At 36.7% G+C, this 25,170-nt stretch overlaps 1 protein-coding gene across 3 annotated transcripts in view; it reads left to right on the top strand.

The window, feature by feature from the left end:
• The window catches only part of LOC139818192 (acetylcholine receptor subunit alpha-like 1), a 48,895-nt gene extending 25,296 nt beyond the window's left edge, over positions 1 to 23,599 (top strand). For 2 of the 3 annotated variants that reach the window (XM_071786773.1, XM_071786775.1), the window contains 4 exons: positions 1 to 169; positions 7,700 to 7,849; positions 10,490 to 10,659; positions 23,269 to 23,599. In XM_071786773.1, coding sequence (XP_071642874.1) covers positions 1 to 169; positions 7,700 to 7,849; positions 10,490 to 10,659; positions 23,269 to 23,502 — 723 coding nt within the window. In that variant the 3' untranslated portion in view covers positions 23,503 to 23,599. The remainder of the gene's footprint in view (positions 170 to 7,699; positions 7,850 to 10,489; positions 10,660 to 23,268) is intronic. The other variant, XM_071786774.1, reaches the window with a different exon arrangement.
• The last annotated feature ends 1,571 nt before the right edge of the window (positions 23,600 to 25,170 follow it).

The raw sequence follows: 25,170 nt of genomic DNA, 5'->3' as shown, positions 1-25,170 counted from the left end.
GAACGCATGTACGTGAAAAATGCAGGGTGGAAATTAATGGACTTGAGCAAATCACGTGAATCAGTCGTGTATTCGTGTTGTGCAGAGCCATACATCAATCTCAATTTTAAGATGACTTTAAAGAGGAACTCGGCACTTTATTGCAGTATATTGCTGATGCCTGCTGCCGGTGTGTACCATTAATTATTGTATAGATAGCGTTAATGCTCAGTAGCGGTCGCGCATGTTCTATGAAAACAAAATGAATTGTTTTAATTGTCTAATAATTTCAATTGTTTTTTATTTTATAAAATAATGTTACAAAAATAAAAGTTCTACAGTTTTTAGATGGAAATATGATATTTGCAAACAAAGTTTTATAAAATGCGTTATTTCATGAGATATTAATATATTTTTTTAAATAAAATTATATATTTTTTATATATAAATCAATTTTGACATAAAATATAAATAATATTCTATTATTAATTTAAGAAGTTTCATACTTTATATTAAAATCAAAACAAAGTATAAAATATCTCACAAACTATTGATTTTAAAAATAGAAATTTTAATGCAGAATAATTATGAAAATCTAATTGTTGCATGCCTTATTTCTCTTTTTTCTTTTCCTAAGAATATCAAACTTATATTTTAAATATTTTCTTCTAAAATAAAGAACTATGAAATATTAGAGATAATATATTAAAAGTATACAGATTCTTTTTGCTTATTGTTAATTCATTATCTTCTACAAATTTTTATTACAACAAATATTTTGTCACAAAAATTTACCATTTATTTTACAATATTGTTTTACACAATGATATAATTTCAGAGATAGTAGCCTGGCCCAGTGTTGTACATTAAATTGTAACTGAATAAATTTTTATTCGATTACGAATAACGAATAATTTTTGTATTCGTTATTTTTTGTTCGTTGGTTGAATTATTTATTATTAAAATTGTTTGTTACTTACAAACATGTTTATTCGTTATTTGTATTTGTTATTTTTTATTTGTTAATTGAATTATTTATTATTAAAATTATTCGTTATTCACAATAAAACATATTTATTCGTCATTTTTATTTAAAAATAGAATAAAATATATAAAAATTTTTGTTAACATACAATAATATTTTGTGAACGTAAAGTTATAATTTATTAATTAGTATTTTTAATCTATACATATAAAAACAAATATCCTGACTGATTCATCAACACCCAGCCCAAGCCCTTAAACGTAAGAAACATAAAATTTAGGGAGTATATTTCTTCTACGTAAGCATCCGTAAGAAGGGATTTTTAGAAATCTGCCGTTTAAGGGGATGAAAAGAGGTAAAATGTGTGTTACTGTAGGGTATTAAGCTAGTATTAAATAAATTAAAATAAAAAAATTAAATAAATTTACAATTAATAAAATAAAAATAAAAAGTTCTAAAAAAATAAAAAAAATAAAAAAAATTAAAAATAAAAAAAACTTTAAAAAGTATAAAATAATACTGAAATTAATAATTACTAAATTAATTTGGCGCCGACTCCAAAAAATGGAAAGGAATTCTTTAAAATATTATTAATTTGGCGCTGGCTTCAAATAATTGAAAGAAATTCTTAAAAGTATTATTTCATACTTTTTAGAGCTTTTTTATTTTGAACAAAACAAGTAACTTCCTTCGTCGGTAAATAAAATTCAAAACAACAGTCGTTTTTGTTCGACCCAACTGGCCAAACTTAAACTCACGACGTTTCGACCATAATTTCGATCCTTTTCAAGTGAGAAGAGTAATTACGCAATCAATCCGCATAATCCGGATATAATAAATCCATTACATCGCTGATATCGTGCCCTAACTACATCATGCATACGCAAAGTTAAAAAGTAAAAGTCGACATTTACAAAAATGAGCTCACGTTAGTCAAAAAGATAAATTGATCAGGAGTCAAAAGTTAAAAAGAATAAAAATATATTAAAATACAGTAAAAAGGCTTACATATCTTGTGCGTCGAGACAAAATATAAAAGCAGTATAGCGTGAAAAGAGAAACGTCGCAAGCCATATCATCAGAGAACACATCCGGACAGTATAACTGTCAAAGTCACATTGAATATAACAGACATAATCAGCGAATGACAAGATGTGTTCAAAGATAAAAACGAGCAGAACCAAAACAAAAAGTGCAGACTAAGTGGCACCGATAACGCGGTTGTAAGGCCCAGGCAGATTTTCAGTGTCCTTTTGAAGATTGATTGTGCAATCATACTTTTTAATAAAAAAAAATGAACGCGTGGTCGCCACGCGCGTTAGAAGTGAAACTTCTGAAGGCAAGGCTTTGCCATAACTTTTCTGAAATTAATACAAAAACAATGCAACGGAATTAGTCACTCCAAGCCGCCCGCAACTCGAAAATATAGTGTTACACGCAGTTCTCACTATATCCGTCTCGCCAGTGCCGTACGGCTGATCGAATTTTCGTGACGCGTTTTCGAGTCACAAAATCGAATTTACTTACCGATCCAAAAGGAGTTTCACTTTGCACGCCTGTTGGTCGAATTTTCGTGACACTATTTCGTAACGTTTTTTTGTGTCGCACAATCGAACTTACTACCGTACCAAAGAAGTTTCACTTTCGTTACACTTTTTCGTGTCGTGAATCGAACTTACTACCGTGCCTAAAGAAGTTTTACTTCAAAACATTTCTGCGATTTCTCTTTTCTTAAATTGTCTCTCTTTATATAAAATCTCAGGTTGATGCTAATTAAAATCATGATTGTACGTGAGACGGTATTTACTGACCACTGAATGATTGTCGACATTCTTCCTAATATTGCAGAAATGTTCCTTGGTGTGTTTCTCTAAGTGCCTTTTTGTTTGTCCAATGTATGTAGCGTTACAATTTGCGCAATTAATTTTATAAACCAACTCAGTCTGCTTAACCTTCAGGGTACAGACTATAAAAAAGTTACGTTTCGTACGGACATGGGTTAGCCTAACCCGGCGACTTTGATTGACTGTATATCGGGCTGTAATTTGTCAATTAAAACAAATTTTTTTTTCTTTGGCTCGGAAATTTTCTCAAAAATACAATGGCGTTGATAGATTTATTACATTACTTGTTTAAACAAAGATACATTTAAAAATGTAAACCATTCTCAAAAAATGTTCATAAAAATTCACTTTTTCTTTTAAATTGCACAACTTTATGAAGAAAAAAGATATCGACATTTTTTAAGTTGCGTTTGAAAGCTAAAAAGTTGTTCTTTGAAATGGCTGAATTCGTTTTTTGATCCATTCCAAAAAGTATATTTTTTTTTAACTATGAAAATACCCGTTTTTTTGCGATAGCGATATAACGTTACTTGCTTGATTTATCGTAATAACGCAAAAAAAAGTATCTTAAAGTAAAAATAGTTTTTTTGGATGTTGTTGATTAGTATAATATAAATAAATATCAAAAATTGAAATAATATTAACATGCATGCACGGATACGTCATGCTGGTATGCTACAGAGCATCATTTTGAGGTTAGAATGCACAAAAGTATATTAAAAATAGTAAATTATACATACCAAAATACTTGGAAAAAAAAAAACTACTGCAGCAAATACTCGAAAAACACAAAATTTTTTTTTTTTAAACACGGATTTTGTAACGTTCTGTATGGACTGGGTGTAGACTACCCGAGTTCAATTTTCAAAATCGTATAACTTGAGCACCAAGCGTAGACTGACGCTGCCCCTTGGCGCTCACATAGGCTGGATTCGAGGAGCGCGCTATTAGCGCTATTTGCTTATTCTATCCTTGTTTTACATCTGATAAGCGATAAAGACAGAATGATGCAATATAGCGCTAATAGCGCGCTCCTCGAATGCATAGTAGCTACCTCAAAGATTTTTCCCCCCCGATACGGACCCCCACCATTCACTTCCTTTGAAATGGCGCTACTTTCAAAATTTGCTCGGGTTATGCTAACCCAGTGTGTACCCTGAGGGTTAAGATTCTGTAGTCTATCTTTTCCTTTTCTAATAACGCAATCCAATTTCTTCGGAATGGTGAGAAGTACTCTAAATTTAGCGTCACGCATTAGAAAAGGAAAAGAAAGACTACAGAATCTTAAGCAGACTGAGTTGGTTTATAAAATTAATTGCGCAAATTGTAACGTTACATACATTAGACAAACAAAAAAAGCACTTAAAGACACGCATCACGGAACATTTCTGCGATATTAGGAAGAATGTCGACAATCATTCAGTAGTCAGTAAGCACCGTCTCACGTACAATCATGATTTTAATTAGCATCAACCTGAGGTTTTATATAAAAAGAGACAATTTAAGAAAAGAGAAATCGCAGAAATGTTTTTTATTAAAAAGTACGATTGCACAATCAATCTTCAAAAGTACACTGAAAATCTGCCTGCGACTTACAACCGCGTTATCGGTGCCACTTAGTCTGCACTTTTTGTTTTGGTTTTGCTCGTTTTTATCTTTGAGCACATCTTGTCATTCGCTGATCATGTCTGTTATATTCAGTGTGACTTTGACAGTTATACTGTCCGGATGTGTTCTCTGATATGGCTTGCAATATATGTTTCTCTTTTCACGCTACACTGCTTTTACATTTTGCCTCGACGCACAAGATATGTAAGCCTTTTTACTGTATTTTAATATATTTTTATTCTTTTTAACTTTTTACTTTTTACTTTGCGTATGCATGATGTAGTTAGGGCACGATATTAGCGACGTAATGGATTTATTGTATGCGGATTGATTGCGTAATTATTCTCACTTCTCACTTGAAAAGGACTGAAATTACGGTCAAAACGTCGTAAGTTTAAGTATATCAATTTGGCCAGTTGGGTCGAACAAAAACGACTGTTTTTTTATTTAAAAATTTTTTTTTATTTTTTTTAGAGCTTTTTTGAAGTCAGTTTTATTTTAAAAAAAATTTTATTTTATTTTATACGTTTTTAGTGCGTTATTCAATTAATATAAATAAAAAATAATAATTTATTATTTTTTACTTTTGCTTGTAATTATTATTGCATATTTCCTTACTGTTCCATATCCTGATGTTCTAACGCGATATTTTAGGTACTAAAACCTTCCTAAAGGATTGCTCTATAGGACAGTGAAAATCGCATTCAAATCCGTTTCGTAGTTTTAGAAAAGATCGTGGACATACATATATACTCGCCGAATTGAAAACCTCTTTTTTGAGTCGGTTAAAAATTTATTTCAATAAAAACCTAAGTAATTATTTAGAATAGGACCTTCTCCAAATTTTGGCATTTTTTTGCGGCTCTCTTGGTAAAAACTTTTGTTGTGACTCTGACAGTGATAATCAATCAGGGAAGCCAGAAAAATATGTACCTTACTTATTTCTTTATCAATTGATTATCACAGTCGGAGTCACAACAAAGATTTTTAGAGAGCCGCAAAAAAATATCAAAATTTGGGAAAGGCTCTATTTTAAATAATTACCAAAACTTATGTCATCAGTTTTAATTAATAAAATAAAAACCAAAATATAAAAACCAATTTTATTTATTAATAGAAAAAGAAAAATGTAATGAAAAAGGTACATAATCAAATTTAGTTCCCAAAAGTGTAGATTTCAGAATGTTAGTTGGTTTAAAAAATTATTATTCAAAAGTAATTCTTATCAAAATTTATATTTCTTACTAGTTTTTTTTGTAAACTTTACCGATCATTGCCTAAATCAATTTTTGACGAAATTAAAGGGCGCAAATCACCACGAATTGCGCATAGTCTAACTCCAGCTTAAGAGAGATAAATATGATGTTGGAAAAAAATTGTTACCTGGAAAATTGTAAACTCTCTCACAATATTGCGTCCGTAGCTCGCTCGCGTGCATTTCCTCGCGTCCGCGCCCCCTCCACTTCCGTATTTGCAGAAATTATTAACACACACAGGCTCACGGTTTAGAACTGATTTAGAATATAATTTGCAATTAGAATACAGCATAGCTCGCGTTACGTTCGTTTGACTTGAAAGTTCAACTTCGAATCTCCTTGGCAACCGTTTGTAAACAATAATTCGTTGTAATCCTCTGAAGCTGGCGCCAGACGATGCGCGATTCGTGATTCGCAACAGCTCGAAATTTGATCCATTCGATCCATTCAAGCTGTATAATTTTACATCTTGCTAATTTTTCTGATCTCCATCACATCACAGTTTTACTAGGGGTATATATAGAGAGTAACTGTGCCAAAGTTGGTCCAGATCGGTCAAAGGGTTTAAGAGTGTATAAAAAACAGACATACAAACATTCTATTTTTCACATTACAGTTTTTCCAGCCGGGTGTAGAGTCCATAAATGAGTAGGTCGCGGTCAAAATTTTGGCAACAAAATTGATCCATTAATGAAAAATTAAACCCATCGACGTTTTAAAACATTCTGAACACATTGGCATCAAATACCGATTCCATTTCTACCGCAAACTACTCATTCATTAATGAACCGTTTTCTGGAAAACGGAAAAATTGAACCCATCGTCATTATTAGAAAATACTTGATTAATTATTATCATAAAAATACCTTGTAAACCGGTATCCATAAAAATCGGTAATAAAATAGTTATTTGTGTAACAAGTGCTGTAAGATGGAAATTGGACGTGCGGGTGATCGCACTCGCCTCCGGCTTGTGCGTCCACTCCGCACGTCCAATTTTCAACTTAACACACGTGTTACACACCCTATTTTATGTTGCAAGTGCGTGGAAAGTGGTCTATCACGCACGCGTCGCGTGCGTAATGGGCCACTTTCCATGCACGTGTGACATAAAACTGATTTTGTGCCTATATTTTGCGCAGGGGTAGAGAGAGTAACCGTGCCAAAGTTGGTCCAGATCGGTCAAAGGGTTTAAGAGTGTATAAAGAACGGACATACAGACATTCTATTTTATATATATAGAGATTTGATACATTTTTATTTAAAAAAGCTTTCAGAAGCACATGTTTTTCAAACACTGTCTGATAGTCGATGAGATTTGGCTGTATTAATCGTCGTAGCAAATAAAATTATAAATTTGAGTGATTTTTTTTATAAACCAACTAACATTCTGAAATCTACACTTTTGAGAAACTAAAGTTAATTATGTTTTTTTATCATTATATTTCTTTTTTTCTATTTATAAATAGAATTGGTTTTTATTTTGTTTCTTATTTTATGAATTAAAACTAATAACACAGGTTTTTGTTAAAATAAATTTTTATTTTTATTTTATTGATTGTAAATTTATTTGATTTCTTTATTTATTTAATTTCTTTAATTTATTTAACATTAAAAATACTAATTAGTAAATTATAACTTTACGTTCACGAGTAAAGTAAACTTTAAATTTTTATTGGTGCGCATTATTTTTCGTAATCAATTTTTTTTTATTCGTTACATTCTTGAATAAAAATTATGAATTACGAATAAATTATTTGTGATTCGTCTTATTTGAATAATGAATAATTGAGTTATTCGTTATTTATAAATAACAAATAAATTTATTTTATTTGTTATTAATGTAAGGAATAAATTTATTTTATTCGTTATTCAGAATAAATTTTGCCCAACACTGCCTGGGTCATGGCAATCCCTAACACGACCGTTCCTAAGTTAAGCGACTGTGGTGAGATTAGATCCAAACTTATCACAGGTTGGATCTGAATTTTATCCAGTCAACAATATTTACGATATATGAACTTTCAGCCATAGCTTTCCTGGTTCTGGTCACGTTTTGGTTACCACCTCAGAGTGAAATGAAGATCAGCGTTGCGGCCTGTACTATATTAATCATCGCTGTATTTTTAGGCTACCTCGGCCTTAAAGTACCATTAACCGCGACCCCTCCACTCATAGGTAGACTAATGCAAAACTCTAATTCCTTTGAAGCCTTCAATTATTTTCAGTTACACTTTAAAGAAAATAAATGTTATTTTACACTACAAAACTGTTGAATCTAGCAAGATAAAAATAGTCAATTTATTTATATTCTGTATTATGTATGATTTTTTCCATTTAAGATAATTTCGTTAAAATAGATTAAAATTGAGATATAGATTAATGTGAAGTTCATAAGTTTGAAAAAGGTTTTGAGGAAAGATATAATTTATGTAGTTAATCTTGAAAATAATAAATAAAAAATGAGCTATTCTCTATATTTACATTAACAGAAAAATGTAGTTTTTAAATTTCAGTATCAAAATTTTTCGATAATTAAATAATTCAAGTGTTTCAAATTTAAAATTTGAATTAACAATGTTTAAACTTTTTAATACAGATAATTTTATAACATAGATATATTATAAAAACTATATTATTAGATATATTTTTATACATGTCATATAAAATATTTAATTTACATACACATTTTATATAAATATATACAGGGTATTCTATTTTAGACAATTACCATTCAAAATTTCTATTCTTTTTAATTTTAGAAAAAATATATTAGACAAAAGTTGTACAGTTTAAAGGGACAAATAATGGTGAAATCAATTTTCAAACAAATCTATTTATCAAGGTTAGGTAAAGGTCACCTTCAATTTTTTAAATGTACCAGACATCACAAACGCGCGGTATGCGCACGCTATTTATTTTTAATATTTCACTGTTACATTAACCACACAACTGTTAAAATATGCCATGACAGTCGCTCCATTAAGTAAGCGGAACAAGAGAACCAATCGGCATCGCGGAAAAGCGACAACAATACTTCGATAGATTCGAGTATTGATGACATGCCCTTTTTAGAAGAAGAAGATAATATCCCATTTTTTATAACAGAATTTTGTAGCTAATGTTGAGATGTTTTCAAAGATTGATTATGGTTAATATTTTTGTTGAGAATTTGCGGAGATATGACATCGCGTATCTTTCGACATCGTCGGTACTGGAATTACACAAAGTGGTTATACGTCTATAGCGGAGGTTGCATTCCCAGACAGCACAATGTCAGGATTTGGAACATTTATGTTATCTGGGTTTTTTTAATTTATCTATTTGCGTAGCAAGGTACATAATAGTTTAGAATCTTAAAATACCACGAAAGTAATGAATCGTGGGGTCTTACCTACGCGTATGTCCTGTTACCTTTACTCGCGCACACATATACATATCCATCCACACACACGTTCGCGCAAGCGTGCACATGCACGCATAATCGACACAAGAAAGATATAAATTCGACCGTACAATCTCCGCGTGGAGGTAACCATGGCACCTTGTGTAATTCCAATGTCGGCGGTATCGGAAAATACATGATATCTCCGCAAGTTCTCAACAAAAATGTTAACTATTATAGATCTTTGAAAACGTCTCAACATCAGCTACAAAATTGTTATCAAAATTTTGGGGTATTTCATTTCATAAATTGAAAGTGACTTTCATGTGACCTTAAAAAATAGATTTTTTTCGAAAATTAAATTTACCATTATTTGTCTCTCTCGAGACCATATAACTTTTATCTAAAACGTACATTTATTTCTAAAATTGAAAAGAGTAAAACATTTTGGGGGTAATTATTTAAAACCTGTATACAGGGTGTTCCAGATTTTTCTGTAAAAACTTTACTAGTATGTTCTGTGAGCAGAAATAAAAAGAAAATGTTGTATAAACTACCGCTCATTAATTGTAATAACCCCCAGATTTGTTGATTTTTCTGTAAAGGTAGGTTTTCATGGGCAGTGAAATGCAGCAGCAGTGAGCAGCAGTTTAGTAATTTCCTAGAAATGTTCATGAAATTGGTTCTATACAGCCAATACTGAAGCCCGAATTCCGAGCAGCAAAAATTTGCGCTGGAAGTGAGCAAAACATTTCTAGGAAATTACTAAACTGCTGCTCATTGCTGCTGCATTTCACTGCCCATGAAAACCTACCTTTAAAGATGATAAACATGATACTTGTGTTTTGCACAGAAATGAATGCACCTGCTGTTATAAACACTTTCAACACTTGCATGCATCGTATTTTTATATATTATTTATATAAAAATCCTTGAAAACTGTAGTTTAAAAAAACGGGGCTAACAGCCGGATAGTGTCTGATTCCTGAAAATAAAGAAAATACGCGCGCAAAGTCAAGTTAGGTAACCTTAGCATTTCTGTGCAAAACACACATATCATGTTCATCCTTTACAGAGAAATCAAAGAATCTAAGGGTGTATTGAAATTAATGAGCGGTAATGCAGGTCTCAAAATGTTTTATTGAAAAATTTAGGACACCTTGTACATACATACATATATTGTAATTATACCTAATTCTAAATATTTATTTTTTACTTTTTAAAAAACTAGAAATTATAAAATCTATATAATAATTAATAAATGTATAGAATTAAACTATGCGATATACTTACTTGCATTGCATGTATTAAATGCATTACAAGCAATCAGATAAAATATTTATGTTCTGTTTTTTTTTTTTAGCAAATTTTACATTATGTCCTATAAAAATCGCGAGAAAAATTGTCATTAATTAATGTCTGTTATTTTACAGTTTACTTTTATAGTGGCTGCCTCTGTCTAGAAACAATATCTTTGACATTATCAATAGTGGTAATCAACATGTCAAAGAGGGTTTATTGCAAACCACTTCCACGAAATATTAGGCTATGCTTGTTAAGTTGGCCTGGAAAACTATTGGGACTTTCCGATCTCATAAGTTTGGTAAGTAACGTTAAAATTCTCTCAAAATTATATTTATTAAAAAATTTTATATGACTTACATGCAACTGCTTAATTTTAAACTATTCATTTCAAACATTTTATCATAATTACTTATTTTTAAGTGTATTTCTGAAGCATATTTTACAACATATTAACACTATTTAATACTATGACAATTATTTTAAATATAAAAACACTACACTAAAACAAAATAAAATAATACTGTACGTTGTAAGAATAATTTAACTTTTTAACGCTTTACATTTTACAATTTTGCCAAGAATGACATTGTGTGTACTATCAACGTGGACTTGGCAATCGAGTCAATCGTCTCACACACGCACACGCACACGCACACGCACACGCACACGCACACACACACACACACACACACACGCCACGCACACGCACACGCGCACATACACACACACACACACACACACACACACAACGCACACACACACAGCAGGAGCAGTCTTAATGTATATTTTATTATATTACTTCAAAATGGCAAATTAGAACTTTGCAAGATTAAATGGAGGGATAAAAACCACAGTGGTGTAAGTCAAACTTTTTTAAATATTTTCTCGTGTGCATAGATGCAATTTATGTAATATTGTACAGAGTGCGAGACTAAAGTCAAGCTCAACAGAGTCTTCTTTCCCCGTTAATTTTTCCAAGCCCGTTTCCTTGGCAGTGGTTTCGCTGGATAGTAGATAGGGACAGTGGGAATCTCGTTAATCCATTCATGCGCGTCACTAATTATAGATGACAAGGCATTTAGCTAAAAAAAATTTGCCTACCGCTTTATTACAATTATACAACGTTATTTATACATATTACTATATATACATTAGTACCTACAACTAAGGGAAGGGCATATTATGCCTGTTAGGTAGGCAGCACCTAGAGGGGGGGGGTATTAAGGGACTTAGCCTATTCCGCGGCGATGTTCCACCGATGTTACAGCGTTAAATACTCAGAATGCAGCCATACTTCTTATCAGAACCCGTGTGGGTATTATCTTAAGGTCTTGGGACTTAAGGAATCCCAACCTGCGCAGCTCTTTAGCTGAGTTTTCACTCTAGATCCCTCTCCATGATAAGGTGGCCGATGCGGTTACCACTTCTTGCGCGTCGTGCTCTCTTCGTATAGCCTCTATAACTGCCGGATATTTGTAGTATCACGTCTTCTTTCTATGTACGTCTTCCAAATCTGTTTGCTCGCTTACTACCTGCGCATCTATCACGACTGCGTCCGAGCAGTGTCACTATATCTGGCTTCCTAAGGTCCTCGGTAGTCTTGTAATGAGGTTCCAGAAGTACCTGATATCCTCCTCTAGGGATATTCCGGGCGATGTAGGTCACTACAGCGTCGTGTCTCTTAACCTTGTTCCCGTAAGTCTTATGGCAGTGCTGTCCCTGGTAAAAATTCCGGACAGAAACGGTCAGAACGCGCACCTATCTGTTTCTGTCAGCAAAATTGTGTGTTTCTATCCACGCAATTACGGGCAGATACGGTTAGGAACAGGTTACGCAATCTATCGGCTTCTGGCCGTAAAAGCGGAAAGGTATGGCATGCATGGCTAACTGCATCTAACCGATTCCTAACGGAACGGAACTTATCCGAATCTATGCGCAAACGTAACTACGAATCCTATCCGTTTCTATACGCAACCAGTTTTGAATGTCTATCCACATCTGATTGCGGAACCTGACAGAATATCTATCTGCATTTATACGCAACGGAACTTATCCGAATCTATACGCAAACGTAATTACGAATCCTATCCGTTTCTATACGCAACCAGTTTTGAATGTCTATCCGCATCTGATTGCAAAACCAGGTAGGATATCTATCTGCATTTGCATGCAATTATGATTTGCCCGCTCTATCCGTTTCTAACTGCAAATGCATTTTATTCATTTCTTATTACTGCAAATACATGTACATTGTGGTAGTTATCAGGTAGATTCTACCTTTAAACGCCAGGAAAAGGGATTCCTCCAGTTACGACACTGTAATTTTTCTGGTTGTCGCCTGACAGAACGCCTGCTTATATATTATGGCTGGTTGTATTTTAAATGTGAGAAACGCTTTCCATCATGCGCCACCTAGCGGCGTCGTCGCGAATCGTCGTCCATCTGCATCTGTACGCAATGTCGACTTATAGGAATTTGTTTGCAACTACGGATATAAATCCTGTATGTTTCTATCCGCATTCTGTACGCATCAGATGCTGACGTTATCTATCCGTAATTACGGATACCGCATCCATCTGCATCTGTACGCAATGTCGACCTATAGGAATTTGTCTGCAACTACGGATACGAGTCCTGTATGTTTCTGTCCGCATTCTGTACGCATCAGATGCTGACGGTATCTATCCGTAATTACGGATACCGCATCCATCTGCATCTGTACGCAATGTCGACCTATAGGAATTTGTTTGCAACTACGGATACGAGTCCTGTATGTTTTTGTCCGCATTCTGTATACGCATCAGATGCTGACGGTATCTATCCGTAATTACGGATACCGCATCCATCTGCATCTGTACGCAATGTTGACTTATAGGAATTTGTCTGCAACTACGGATACGAATCCTGTATGTTTCTGTCCGCATTCTGTACGCATCAGATGCTGACTGTATCTATCCGTAATTGCGGATACCGCATCCATCTGCATCTGTATGCAATGCCAACCTATATATATAATTTGTCTATAACTATACGGATATGATTCCTGTCTGTTTCAGATAGGAGTTGAATATTTCTTCAACGTTGTTGTTATATAGTCGCTGATATAGTCGCTGGTACAATAATATCTAACGAAATCCTGTTCGCTCTAACAGCAACGTTGAAGAAAAAATTCAACTCTTATCTGAAACAGGCAGGAATCGTATCCGTAGTTACAGACAGATTCCTATAGGTTGGCATTGCATACAGATGCAGATGGATGCGGTATCCGCAATTACGGATAGATACCGTCAGCATCTGATGCGTACAGACTGCGGACAGAAACAGACAGGATTCGTATCCGTAGTTGCAGACAAATTCCTATAGGTCGACATTGCGTACAGATGCAGATGGATGCGGTATCCGCAATTACGGATAGATACCGTCAGCATCTGATGCGTACAGTTGTAACACGAAATTGCAGACAGACGCAATTAAGATTTCCCTCGGACAGTATGCGGACAAAATCAGTTAGAATTGTAACACGTAATTTCAGATAGACGCAGTTAAGATTTTCCTCGGATAGGATGCGGGCAGAAACAGTTAGAATTGTAACACGTAATTGCAGGTAAACGCAGTTCAGATTTTCCTCGGATAGGATGCGGGCAGAAACAGTTAGAGTTGTAACACGAAATTGCAGACAGACGCAGTTAAGATTTCCCTCGGATAGGATGCGGGCAGAAACAGTTAAAGTTGTAACACGAAATTGCAGACAGACGCAGTCAAGATTTCCCTCGGACAGTATGCGGACAAAATCAATTAGAATTGTAACACGTAATTTCAGATAGACGCAGTTAAGATTTTCCTCGGATAGGATGCGGGCAGAAACAGTTAGAATTGTAACACGTAATTGCAGACAGACGCAGTTAAGATTTCCCTCGGACAGTATGCGGACAAAATTAGTTAGAATTGTAACACGTAATTTCAGATAGACGCAGTTAAGATTTCCATCAGACAGTATGCGGACAAAATCAGTTAGAATTGTAACACGTAATTGCAGACAGACGCAGTTAAGATTTCCCTCGGATAGGATGCGAGCAGAAACAGTTAGAGTTGTAACACGAAATTGCAGACAGACGCAGCTAACAATCTTCCGCGTCTCTGTACTGGTGCCGTCCATCTCATTGATGGGATGTCGAGACTTCCATCTTTAATGCGTGAAAGTACGCATTAGGCACATCGTGTGGTAGTGTCTAGAGTTATTCCTATAATAAGAGTTAAGCCAATGTGGTAATGATTTTTTATGTGTTCCGCCATATGTTTCAGCCAAGTTAGTGGGAGTGAGACAAGTTATAAGTGGGAGTGAGAAAAAGCTATCATGGTCGCCATATGTTTCAGCCAAGAAATTAGTGGGAGTGAGACAAAGCTATAACGGCGTCTTAACTCTTATTATAGAAACTCTAGTAGTGTCAACCATCTCCTAAGGGCATTTTTCACTAGGCGATCCACCTTGTTCAGTGTCCCCAGTGTGACTGCTCCCAACGCTAGCTGGTGATAGAGTTTCGGCATCACCACAACTCTTAGTGCGAACAATCTCTGTTGCGGTTTTAGCGGGGCTCTTGTAAGCGACCTCAGCATTGTTTCCAAGATCTGGACTGGCCGGCATCTTGTCCTTCCCTCCGGCGTAAAGTGAATCCCCAGATATTTCCATTCGCTTGATATGGTTAGACTTGGAAGGGGTCGTCCGTTACACTAAAAATTGATGCCATCGTCTACCGTCTTCCCCAGGTGCGGTACCGTCCTAATAGCGATTGTCATGCTCTTGTCTGGATTGATGCTTATTCCACATTCTGCCAGGTATTCTGTCACGATGTCAATGAGCCTTTGCAGCCCTTCCACAGTGGCTGCGAAAAGCAGCAGGTCGTCCGCAAATGCTGCCGCATTTTTTGGAAGATTCTCTAGATGCGCACCTATTTCTTCGGGCAGTTTCTTAAGCATCAGATGTGTGACCGCGTTGAAGATGATCGGTGACAATGGGTCACCCTGCCGAACGCCTCCTGTTGGGTGTATATACGGAGAGGTCCAGCCATCCCCTTCCAGTCTTGTTATTGAGGCCGCATAGACCCCAGACAGGTACTTTACCATCGGGGCGGGAACACCAAGAGTCGTTAGGGTGGCCACGATCGCCGCATAAGTGACCAAATCGAACGCCTTACTGACATCCAGAGAGGCCAGATATAGCGATCAACAATATCTTCTTTGCAGCCTTAGCAGGGTATCTAACAGAAAGGTGTCTGCGTATCCATCCATAGACCTGAACTGACTCTTCTATGTCCAGAAGAGTCTTCATTCTTTTGGCTAAGATCTTGTGCAGACCTCTAACCAGTACAGACGGGATGGTGATGGGTCGGAAGTCTCTCGGCTTGTTTGCGTCCTTCTTCTTAGGTAGGAAGACTGTCCTGGAGCGCAGAAGATCCTGCGACAGTTTTCTCTGCACCACATCAGGATATTATATATTCTCAGAAGCACCTGAGCTGGAATTGTTTTGAAGAGGAATACCGAGACTCCGTCCGGCCCGCGGTTGAGGATCTGACAATTCGCGCGATTTTTAAATCGGGTTCCGTGATTGGCGCCTATAATCCTTCCACAACAGGCGCTGTCTCCGTTTGCAGGGCCATATCAGTCTGTGTTGTCATCACCGCAGTCCAATACGGTTCCATGAATTCCCTTGGGGGTTGTGATATGGCACCTATCTGGTCCAACACTCCATTGATACACCGGAGACGATCCCTGGTCCAGAGACTCTGGGTTGCTCCGTATTTTCTGCGCCTTGCCTTCCTCTTGTTTCTTGGTGGCCCAAGAAACAAGAGGGAGGCAAGGCGCAGAGAGTCATAGTTAAAAGAGTCATAAGATACTCCCATCGTTTACCCGCGCTTGCTTGAATTTCTTCACGTTGACATTCAGAGCACTGGCCAGAAATCACATTGCAACACCCGTGAGGGCCATCGCAATGCTATGTTTTAATTAGACAGTCGGATTCCCCTAGTCCGTGCCAGTTCTGAGCTGAGCGTTGAATGGCGGCCGAAGAGGACGACCACGTCGGTCGCGATTGTATAGATTGCATCTATGCACACGAGAAAATATTTTAGATGCAATCTGTACAATATATAAATTGCATTATGCACACAAAAAAATATTTAAAAAAAATTGACTTACACTGTGGTTTTTACCCCTCCAAATATAAAAACATTAACTTTGATTTAATTATTTAGAAATCGTTAATTTTTACTACGCGTAACTAGTTTGACAAACAAAAAACGATTTTAAATAAATATATCCCGGGAAAAAAAATTAGATCTGCCGAGGTATAACCAGATCTGGTTCATCAGATCTGGCCAGATATTATTTGATCTGCAAATTGTCTCTATCTAGCCAGATCTGAAAAAATATAATCTGCCGAGATATAATTATTTACTGAATGTATCCAGATCTGTTCAGATATAATTAAAAATTATAAAGGGATATAAAATGTTATAAAACCATAAATATATCAATTCAATTCGAAATTGTGTGCCACTTTATTATTAACGTGCGATACAACTGATGATAAAAGTTGTACCGTACACTCGATTTATATACCGTTCTTATACTATCGTTTGTCATATTTTATATACGAGAAACGGATCTTATCGAATGCCATCTATCGGATAATCCGACATTTGCACAGAGTATAACAAAAAGGTCGGGATACTGAATTATCTCGGAAAGATGACGTTTTCGGAAGAAATGTTTTATACAAAAGTTGTAGGATACCAAGTTATCCATTATGTGGTGATATTGATTTAACCTTGAATAATCTTGGGGAAGTCATATAAAGGTCACATTAAGTTTTTTAACGAAAACCGCTATTTTTTATGTCATATGCTTATAACCCTTGTCGAGACATTTTCAAAATACTAAGATAAAGCTCTCTTTCGTTAAGAATTTCCTGAAATATTTTAAATTTTGTCATAACCTTTTTAATATAAAATATGTAATATCTCATAAAATATTCACTTTTCGATAACTTTACCATCATACTTTTATACGTAGAATAATAAAAAAAATTGAATAATAATATTAATTTTTATTAATCTTTACATTTGCAATTTTATAAAATTGAATTTGTGTCTACAAAAAAATGCAATCAAATTTTTTAAAATAATTTTTTCTGTTTGTTTTTACAAGAATAGATTCCTGACCTTTCTGTTACACCCTGTATAACTAGTAAATAATTCTTATTAATTAAAGTAAAAAATGTAAAGTCTCTAACAATTCTTATTCGAGTTGGTAATTATTTATACAAGTCTCTAAATAACTTTAACAAAATTTTTAATGTAATTTAGCTATTAAATAATAATCAAATTGAGAATTTTATCACTTTTGTTTATCCATTATCTTACAATGTGCGAAATAACATATTTCTGTGATTGTCTTTTGTATTTTAGATATAAGGCGAATTGGTGAAAATGCTTTTATAACAAATAACTAACATTTTTGGTTTATAAAAAAAACTTATTTTCTGCAAATATAATATAATTGAATATCTTTAATTTGCTATGTATAAATAAATTCATATTTATATATTTGAATATTACATTAGACGAATATCGATCATCGAACATAATTTAATTTGTTATAGTTAAACATGGCCAGATATCGTCAGACCTGAACAGTTTTCGATCAAACACAACCTCATTTCGACTTATATCTGGACAGATATAGTCAGATATAATGTATTTTGAATCGCTTCGAGTATATATTGTTGGGATAGCCGGGAACGGTGATGGATCGAGTAAATATACGCAGATGTAAAATAGGCACGCTGCAATCTTTATTGACGAAGTCAAGCGGGCGGGCTTTGAGACGGTAGAGTACAGATCAAGTGTGTTCAGAAGAGTAGCTACACCACGCGTAATGATAGGAAGATAGGTGGCGGTCCGTCCAATGAGGAGCCGCGTTAAGGCGGTAACGCATGGAGTCGCCAAGTGCGTATCGCCGCAGAAACCGAAGATCCGAGGACTTTTCAAAACTCCCCCTCGAGATGCAAGTCTCATTCTTGAGATCGATGTCTCAAGTCGATGTGCTTGCTCCTTGAGTGAAATACAGGCAAGTTTCTTAGCACCCATGCTGTCGCTAAAAACGATGATGTCTGCCAAGTCGTGTAAACCCAGTTCCATCAGAAAACTCCGCAAGTAGATTGCTTCTTTAGCGGCATCAGAGAGGCTCATGTACTCCGCTTCGGTTGAAGAAAGCGCCACAGTTCTCTGCTTCCTGGCCTCCCACGACACGACGCACTTGCTCAAAATGAAAGTGTATCCGGTGAAGAAACGCCTGTCAACTAGACAATTCCCCCAGTCGGCATCAACGAATCCTTTAAGTGGATCGGATCCGGCCTCGAAAGTTAATCCTAAGTCGGTCGTCCCTCTCAGGTAACGCAATACGCGTTTGGCAGCAGTCTAATGGATGCTCCCATAAAAATTATTGAACTGGCCCAGCAAGCTAACTGCATACGCGATGTCCGGCCTTGTAGCCACCGCCAGATATGTAAGGGCGCCAATTAGCTCACGGTATGGCAGCGCCTGGATACTGGGGTCAGAGGCGTCCTCGGGCATCGTTAACTTCACGCTGGAATCCATTGGGGTCCGGACGGGCTTTAATTCGTTCATCCCGAATCGCCTTAAAATATCTTCGATATATCCTTTTTGGTGCATTATGATTTTTCCGTCATCTTGTATAAACTGAACTCCGAGGCAGCAACTGACTTTTCCGAGATCCTTAATTCTAAACTCTCGTGACAAGCTCTTCTTCATCCTATTAATGGCGTTAGGGTTACGTGCGGCCATTAATATGTCGTCCACGTAGGTGCCGATCAATAGCTCTCTCCTTGTCCGATGTAGTACACGCATGGATCAGCGTGACAGGGGGTTGCGCCGAGTTTCTTTAGAGCTTCATCTAATGTGTCGTACCAGCATTTGCCTGCTTGTCGAAGCCCGTAGAGAGACCTTTTCAGCAGACAGATCATCTCACCGGAACGCAATTTTTCAAGCATCTGTCTTGCTTTGATGCCCATTGTGCTGTTGCTTCCCTCAGATTCGCTAATGGATTCCAGAGATTCCTGTAACATCTTAGGTGGAAACATAAATATCTCCTCGTCAATAGTACCGTTTAGATATGCTGTCGTCACGTCAAATTGTTGTATGTCCATCCCGTAACGAGCAGCTATAGCTACCATCAGCCGTATGGAACTTATCTTAGCCACAGGAGCGAACGTCTGATTGAAATGTACCCCCGGGCGCTGTGAGAATCCTTGGGCCACAATACGTGCTTTTCTCCTTTCGATGGAACCATCCGGCCAAAACTTGTTTCTCAGTACTATTCGACTTCCGATTATGTGACGGTCAGTAGGACGGGGTACGATTTCCCACGTGTCATTTCGAATGATAGACTTGACCTCTGATACCATGGCTTGCATCCATTTTTCTGCGTGCGGACTGGACATTGCTTCCTTTAGGGAAACTTCCGATAGAAAGGCATAATGTTCTTCCATCGTGTTTGCGGTCTCGCGTCGCTCGTGAAACAGCTTTCGCGGTCTTCCTCTTAATCCAGTCCGGATTAATTTGGGCCTTCCGGGGCCTCTTTTTGGAGTCGTCGACGCTTCTTCCGCCGTTTCTTTGTTGGTGGCCTCTGAGGTGTCCTCGTCTTCTGAATAGTCCGCGTTTAGATCGATATCTTCAGTGTCTTTCTTCTCTGTCGATAGGTCAATCTCCGTCTCGTGTGGAGTGGGTTCCGCGGTCTTTTCTTCAAGAGGAATATCCGGGACGGGTGATTCGTTGCTTTTCAATACATTATGGTCTTCTGAAAACTTTACGTCTCGTGATATTTTGACTCTTCGCTCTTCAGGAAGCCAGATCCGATAACCCTTGGATTGTTCTGAGTAACCGAGGAAGATGCCCTCCTTGCTGCGTGATGTCAGTTTTTCTTTAGTGGGATCGCAATTTAAGCATAGAACTTTGCATCCGAATTCTCGGAAGTGTTTCACGTCCGGTTTATTTCCCGTCCAAGCTTCGTAAGGTGTCATTCCGTTTAGACTCTTCGTTGGGCAACTGTTCCTAATATAGTTCGAGTTCGAGGTATTAACCACTTCTGCCCAGAAACTCGAAGGTAAGCCTGACTGTAATAATAGGCATCTGGCTGTATCCAGGATGGTACAGTTCTTCATTTCCGCAATGCCGTTTTGCTTTGGATTGCGTGCGACGGATAGCCTCCTAGTAATTCCGTGTTCCTTCAGGTACTTGTCAAAGTCCTTGCTCGTATACTCGCCTCCGTTGTCGGACTGTAGGCACTTCATTCGTCTACCTTTTTGATTCTCGACAAGTTGCTTGAATTCTTTGAAAGATGTAAGGACTTCGTCTTTGGACTTTAGGAAGCGAATTTCGCACCATCTCGTGCGATCGTCGATGAAAGTTACATAATACTCCGTCTTTCCAATAGATGCGGTTCTCATTGGGCCGCATACGTCAGAATGTATAATCTCTAACGTTTCTGTCTTCTGGTCTGACTTTTTGGGAAACGGCGCTCTAGTCATTTTTCCGTGAATGCAAGTACTACACTGTATTTTGGCCTTGTGCTGTCCGATCTTGATTCCTAACAGAGTTTCATTGCGTTCAGCGTCAAAAAGATCTTCGATGTTTAGATGTCCGAGGCGACGATGCCATGACATCAGTGTTCCCGACGCTTCAGAGTTATCTTCCGTGACTGCCTTGCAATGTTCGATCGTATCTTCGCACACGTAGAATAGATCGCCGACTCGATTTGCCGTTAATTTTACGTTTCCATCGTTGTCGATATCACTTCAGCACCGAGTTTACTAAAGATCACCTTGTAGTCGTTATCTGCAATTCTCGCAACTGACATAAGATTTGTCCGAAGATCCGGAACGTGTAGGGAATTGTTCAAGTGAATATTTCTTGCCCCACCGTGTACGTTTGTCGTAAAAGACACTGTCCCTTTCGCTGCGATTTGTGTCGATGCGTTGTTAGCTAGGTTCAAACGTCCGTGATTTCCGTTTTTTACGTCCGTAAACTTGCTTAATTCGTCGCACATATGTGATGTCGCACCGCTATCCAGGCACCACTTCGGGTTATTTGATTCGTTGGCGCGCATAGCGTTCTGATCGTGCGGCGATTCGAGTCCAGCATACAAGCTAACGTCTTCCACTTTTTTCGCAGACTGTGCGTCACTGCTGCGTCCTTGTCTACATTCAGCTGCCTTATGTCCATACTTACGACATCGGTGACATTGGAATTTGAATCCTTCTTTAGTATCGAATTTGTCGCCTTCCGTCGTTCTCTTCTTCTGATTTCGCCGTTTCGTAGTATTGCCTTTGTTCGCCATCATGGCATTTCGGGCGTTCGCGCGTGTCGTTCTTTCGAGCATCACTTTCCTCTATGATTTTGATGCGGAGCACTTCTGGTGACGGCAACTCATCTCGAGATTCGATTGCGCATCGAAAGTTTTTGAAACTTGGTGGCAAGCTGTATAACAGCATGATCGCTAGCAAATCTTGGTTAATGTCAACGTCCATTTCTCCGAGCTTGTCCACGGCATCGAAGAACTTCCGAATGTGTTCGTGAATGTCGTCGCTTTCTTCCATGCGCTGTAACGTGAGCTGTTTCAGAAGCGTCGCTTTTCGTGCCGGCCCTTTCGACTGATATATATGTATATTCTAACTGTAGCCATAATTCGCGCGAGGTATTGCAGCCTTTAATTTGCTTTAATTCCGACGGGCTTATCGATAGGATAATGTCTGACTTGGCCTTACTGTCGTTTTTGACCCATGTATCCACTTTCTGCTGAGAAGTCGCGTTTCCGCTGACAAGAATAGGCCTCGGGATTTCTCCGCTGACATATGCCCAAGCGTCGTTTTTAATAAGCAGCGCTTATTGCATCTGCAACTTCCACGTGTCAAAATTATCCTTGTTCAAGGTTTCGATTCTTACGGTGGAATTCATTTCGTATTGAGTCACAGTATAACCTCAAAGCAAGATATACGTACACGTCGCTTATTTCCTTGTTGCTGAATCGTTCGTCGCTTACTCGTTTGTCGCTTACTTCCTCGTTCCTTTCCTTTTATGCGAGGCCTGGGCCCATAACCTGTTGGGATAGCCGGGAACGGTGATGGATCGAGTAAATATACGCAGATGTAAAATAGGCACGCTGCAATCTTTATTGACGAAGTCAAGCGGGCGGGCTTCGAGACGGTAGAGTACAGATCAAGTGTGTTCAGAAGAGTAGCTACACCACGCGTAATGATAAGAAGTTAGGTGGCGGTCCGTCCAATGAGGAGCCGCGTTAAGGCGGTAACGCATGGAGTCACCAAGTGCGTATGGCCGCAGAAACCGAAGATCCGAGGACTCTTCAACATATATATGGTTATATCTAAACAGATACAGTCAGATGTGGACTGTTTCGATGAAATTCAATCACAGATATGATTTAATCTGAGCAGATATGATCCGGTTTGAGCAGATATGATCCGATCTGAACCGTCGAAGACCAGAGTACACCCCATATCTGATTATATATAGTTATATATGAACATATGTACATGACCAGATCTGCGCAGACATAAGAAGTCATATCTAAGCATATCTGACCAGATAAAATTTGATCTAGTCCAGATCTAATCCTTTTTTTCCAGGATGTTATAAAACTTGAACTAAAGAATATTTCACGCACAATCTCATATTGTTTACATCTATTTTTCTGTAATATTAATAGTAATAAGAAATTATGCAAATTAAATATAAATATAAATAATTATATGCAATATAAAATTTAATTCTCTCACGTTATTGAATTTTGAAATTATCGTCGATAATTTTTCCAGATTGAATCGCGACGGCCTATGCCAGGTCAAGAATTGCGTGGTAAACTTACGGAGGAATCCACTACTAATTCAACGTCTAACATTTCGGACGAGGGAGACCGGCAAAATATAATTTCGCCAACGAAGAACACCACGCAATTGCAATGGATTCTCGCAGGCATAGCCATCGATCGTATAGCTTTCGTGTTGTTCTGTTTAATTTTAGCAACAATGGCAATAGTATGCCTAGGATAATTTGTTATATGAAAATACTCTTAAGTCGTTTGGATATATCGATAATCTAATATATACATGACATATACATATAAATAAATTATAAATTGTTATTCAATATATTGATTTATTCTCGTAAATAAATATCTCTCATAATATACACAAATGCAAATATATAAATATATTATTGAAGAGTAATATATACAAGAATCTCGGCATTGGGATATAGTTCCAGAAAGATTCGATTCTTCGATTGCCGTATAAAATTTGATGAAATAAACAAACAAACTTAAAAAGATATCTTTTGATACAAATAAAATTTAGTTCAGTAAATTTTAAAAAGTAATTTTATTAGACGTGCAAATTTATTACTTCTTTCAATACCTACATCTATTATGTAAATATCTATTTGTTGAAGCAAACTACCTAGATGTTATTTGTGTTCTCTATGCACTTTCAGGTAGCAAACACAAGTCATTTTGACGTCAAATACTAGTCATGTTTGTACAAATGACGTCAAATGACCAAAAAGCGACTATGTCTTTAAAAATGACATTATACTGACGTTATTCCATAACGTCATTATAACGTCTATTTTTGGTCTATGACATCGGCGACTAATAATGGACGTTTATAAGACGTCATTTCTTAGACCATCTAAAGACGTCATTTTAAAGACGTCTTAAAGTCGTCCAAATAAGGTCTTTTTGTAATATAACTATTTTTACTTCTTAATATTGTATAATAAAGTAATAATAAAATAAAAACCACAAAATTAACTACAATATGTTTGTTTCGCAACTTTATGATTAAAGTGGCGAATTTATGGTATAAGTGGATGTAGTTGCGTGTGATTATAGTTTTATGATAACTATTTCATGCAGTGTTATAGCTATCAAGAAGATTATCATTACAAGATTTTTGAACACTTTAAAGATGTACCTGTTATAGACAAGTACGTGCAGTTAATAAGGAAGCATCAGGGTGAGAAGATCGTCACTGTTTACTGGATCATCGAAGTCAAGCGACTCGGGCGCGGTACTGTACTAGGATAGGTGACCGCCTTGAGAGCGGCTATACGCACATGGCAGATAAAGAAAAAGAACATTTTTTTATAAACGTTTATCAAGTAGACATTTTAAAATTTTAATTTCATAAAAAACATTTCTGGAAACCGGTATGTTGTACAATGGACCTATTTTTGCCGTCAATAAGACGTCAGAAAATGACGTCAAAATAACGTATCCGCGATGACGTCAATTGTCTGTGACATTAGACCGTTATTTTAACGTCATTATGCCGCCAGTTAGTGACGTCAGGAATGGTTAGTAAAGGACCAAAATTTGACGTCAAAATGACTTGTGTTTGCTATCTGGGCTTTGTGTTCTTCATCGTGTTCCTTATACATATATATATATAACATATATATCAAAATAGCTGCTATATTTTCCAAACTTTTTTTTGTTAATAACTTTTTAACGAATAACGAGCGACGGCTAAAACCTTCTAAAGGTCACTCGGAGTCATGACCTTGACAAGATATATCAAGATTAACAGAGATATTGCGAGCGACCCAACTGGCCAAATTTTATTGATTTACAACGCTACGTTTCGACCGTGGATCCGGTCCTTTTCAAGCGATCTCTCACAATATATTCGTCAGGCATAATGCCCTAACTACGCCGAATC

The sequence above is a fragment of the Temnothorax longispinosus genome, chromosome 8 (genome assembly GCF_030848805.1).
Source record: "Temnothorax longispinosus isolate EJ_2023e chromosome 8, Tlon_JGU_v1, whole genome shotgun sequence".
Lineage (NCBI taxonomy): Eukaryota > Metazoa > Arthropoda > Insecta > Hymenoptera > Formicidae > Temnothorax > Temnothorax longispinosus.
The sequence above is the reverse complement of the archived record's forward strand: the minus strand, read 5'-3'. Positions and strand labels throughout refer to the sequence as shown.